This window comes from Pyrus communis, chromosome 6, assembly GCF_963583255.1.
Source record: "Pyrus communis chromosome 6, drPyrComm1.1, whole genome shotgun sequence".
In the NCBI taxonomy this organism is placed as follows: domain Eukaryota; kingdom Viridiplantae; phylum Streptophyta; class Magnoliopsida; order Rosales; family Rosaceae; genus Pyrus; species Pyrus communis.
This window is the reverse complement of record NC_084808.1, coordinates 26,405,126-26,407,396: the sequence shown is the minus strand read 5'-3', so window position 1 is coordinate 26,407,396 and position 2,271 is coordinate 26,405,126. Positions and strand designations below refer to the sequence as shown.

At 39.2% G+C, this 2,271-nt stretch overlaps 1 protein-coding gene across 1 annotated transcript; it reads left to right on the top strand.

Annotated features, from left to right (window-relative positions):
* Positions 1-386: 386 nt before the first annotated feature.
* On the top strand, positions 387-1,900 carry LOC137737957 (protein BIG GRAIN 1-like E). Its single transcript, XM_068477546.1, has one exon. It carries the CDS (start codon positions 661-663, stop codon positions 1,666-1,668), a length of 1,008 nt encoding a protein of 335 aa, XP_068333647.1. The 5' UTR covers positions 387-660; the 3' UTR covers positions 1,669-1,900.
* The last annotated feature ends 371 nt before the right edge of the window (positions 1,901-2,271 follow it).

Genomic DNA, 2,271 nt, shown 5'->3' with positions numbered 1-2,271 from the left:
TAGCCAACACCCCACTTGAGAGCCAATTTGGCAATTCCCCATCTCCTCATCCTAAAGATTAGAAGCCCTAGAATCCAAGGAAACACATGTCCCTTGCCCTTTCCCACCATCCCCAGCACAAACTCCTCTGGTTTTAATTAACTCAGTGCTGACTCATTACAAGGATAAATGTGAAAGATTTTTCCTCCCTTAGTAGTATATGCCCCACTCAAAGAGAATGACTTGTTATACCATTGGAAACACATTTGGCATTTCAGATCAATAATACGATATCATGTGTTTTAAGTTTCTCACATCATATTACAACATTAATTTGAAAAATAACATCAGTTCAACGTCTTCGTTTTGTAATAGTCTTTCTCCTTTAAAAAACCTCCAAAAACACACAATCATATAGAGTTGAAATGCATACTTATATAGACTAAAAAGCACATGAGTTGATTATTTAAAAGCCAGCTTCCCCACTACTAGCAATCATTTCAAACCCATCAGTCTCTCCACAATCTCACAAAACCCTCCTTTTATCTTACAACTCTTCCCTCCCCTTTAATACCGTCAACACCAGTCACAAATTCAAACAAGCTTTACCTGCACACCAAAAAAAAACCCCACATATTCTTATTACACAAATTCAATTTGAAAATTTCACAGACCTCAAACATGTCCATGATTAGTACAGGGGTGCTTTCAGCAGACCCCGGAGCTGATAAGATACACAAGAAATTGTTCCACCACAGGAACGACTCTGGCGAGCTCGATGTTTTTGAAGCTGCAAGGTACTTCTCAGGATACAATGAAACTCCCAGCAGCCATAAAAACAACAAGACTTCGGCATTTTCGCAGAGGATGATGAAAGAAGACAGATCGTCATGGAGAGGAGGCAGAATCAGCCTTGACATGCCTATCAGACACATGCTTCATCATCCTCAGCAAAACCCTAATCACCATAACCACGTGGCGATGGAAAAGCAAAGCAACATCAAAGACAAGAAGTACAACCAACCAAGCTCTCCAGGCGGGAGGCTGGCCAGCTTCCTGAATTCTCTATTCAACCAATCAGTGTCCAAGAAGAAGAAGTCGAAATCCAGCGCCACACAGTCCATGAAAGACGAGGAGGAGAGCCCGGGTGGGAGAAGGAGGAGGAGGAGCAGCATTAGTCATTTTCGAAGCTCTAGCACCACGGATGCCAAGTCCGTGTATTCCTCATCGAGTTCAGGATTTCGAACACCTCCACCTTATAGCCATGCACAAATGGTAGCCTCCAATAGCTACAAAGATTTGAGAAGCTATTCGGATAATCACAAGCAGCAATATCAACAGCAGCAGCAGCAGCAAACGGTTTCTTTATCAAAGTACAATACGAACTTCGATGAGAAAAGATCATCAAACAAAGAACTGACTTGGTTGGATCATGAGAAGTTCAAATTATCAGAGAAATATAAGATTAGTTCCGACCAGGACCACAAGGGTTTGCTCAAGAGGCTCAGTGAGGTTGTTGATGACGAGCAGGAAGATGAAGGTGCAGAAAGTGATTCGAGCTCTGATCTTTTCGAGCTGCAGAATTATGACTTGGGTTATTACTCGAGCGGCTTGCCTGTGTACGAAACTACAAATGTAGACAACATCAAGATCAGATCAGTAACACCAATTTCCAATGCCTCATCCTAAAACATACATTTGTGTTGGATATTATTGGATTATGCATATGTGGTTGAGAAAGGAATTAAAATTTCCTACATTTTTCTTTTTAAGTTCTCTTATCTTAAACTTCCATTGGCCTTTTTTCTATGTATGTACAGTTGAGAATGTTTGTTTTCTGCTTTTACTTTGCTTTTGGAGATATATATGTATAGGTTAAGATTTTTAGTATACTTGTATCTTATATTTCTTGATTTTTTAACAGTTAGATTCTTATATTTCATGACTAGTATCTAATGGCTAAAAACTCAACATATAAGATACAGCAAACATACTAAAATTTTTGGCATACATCAACGTTGCTATATATGTTTTTGTGGAGTGCTGGAAAATAAGAAGCGTCAGAAGTGCAGCAGTTTTGGGATTGTACCGTACCGATCGATTTCGATGATCAGAATTTTATATGAGATGCTCCACTACCAGATTCATGGAGAAACAACGCATCATAACTCACACCATGTGAAACTCATTCCTGTTAATTTTCATGATCACTTTGTACAAGAAGCGCAATTATGTTATATAATTATTTTCATGTGGGTTCTCAGCTGTGAATGTTTGATATGTGCATGTAAA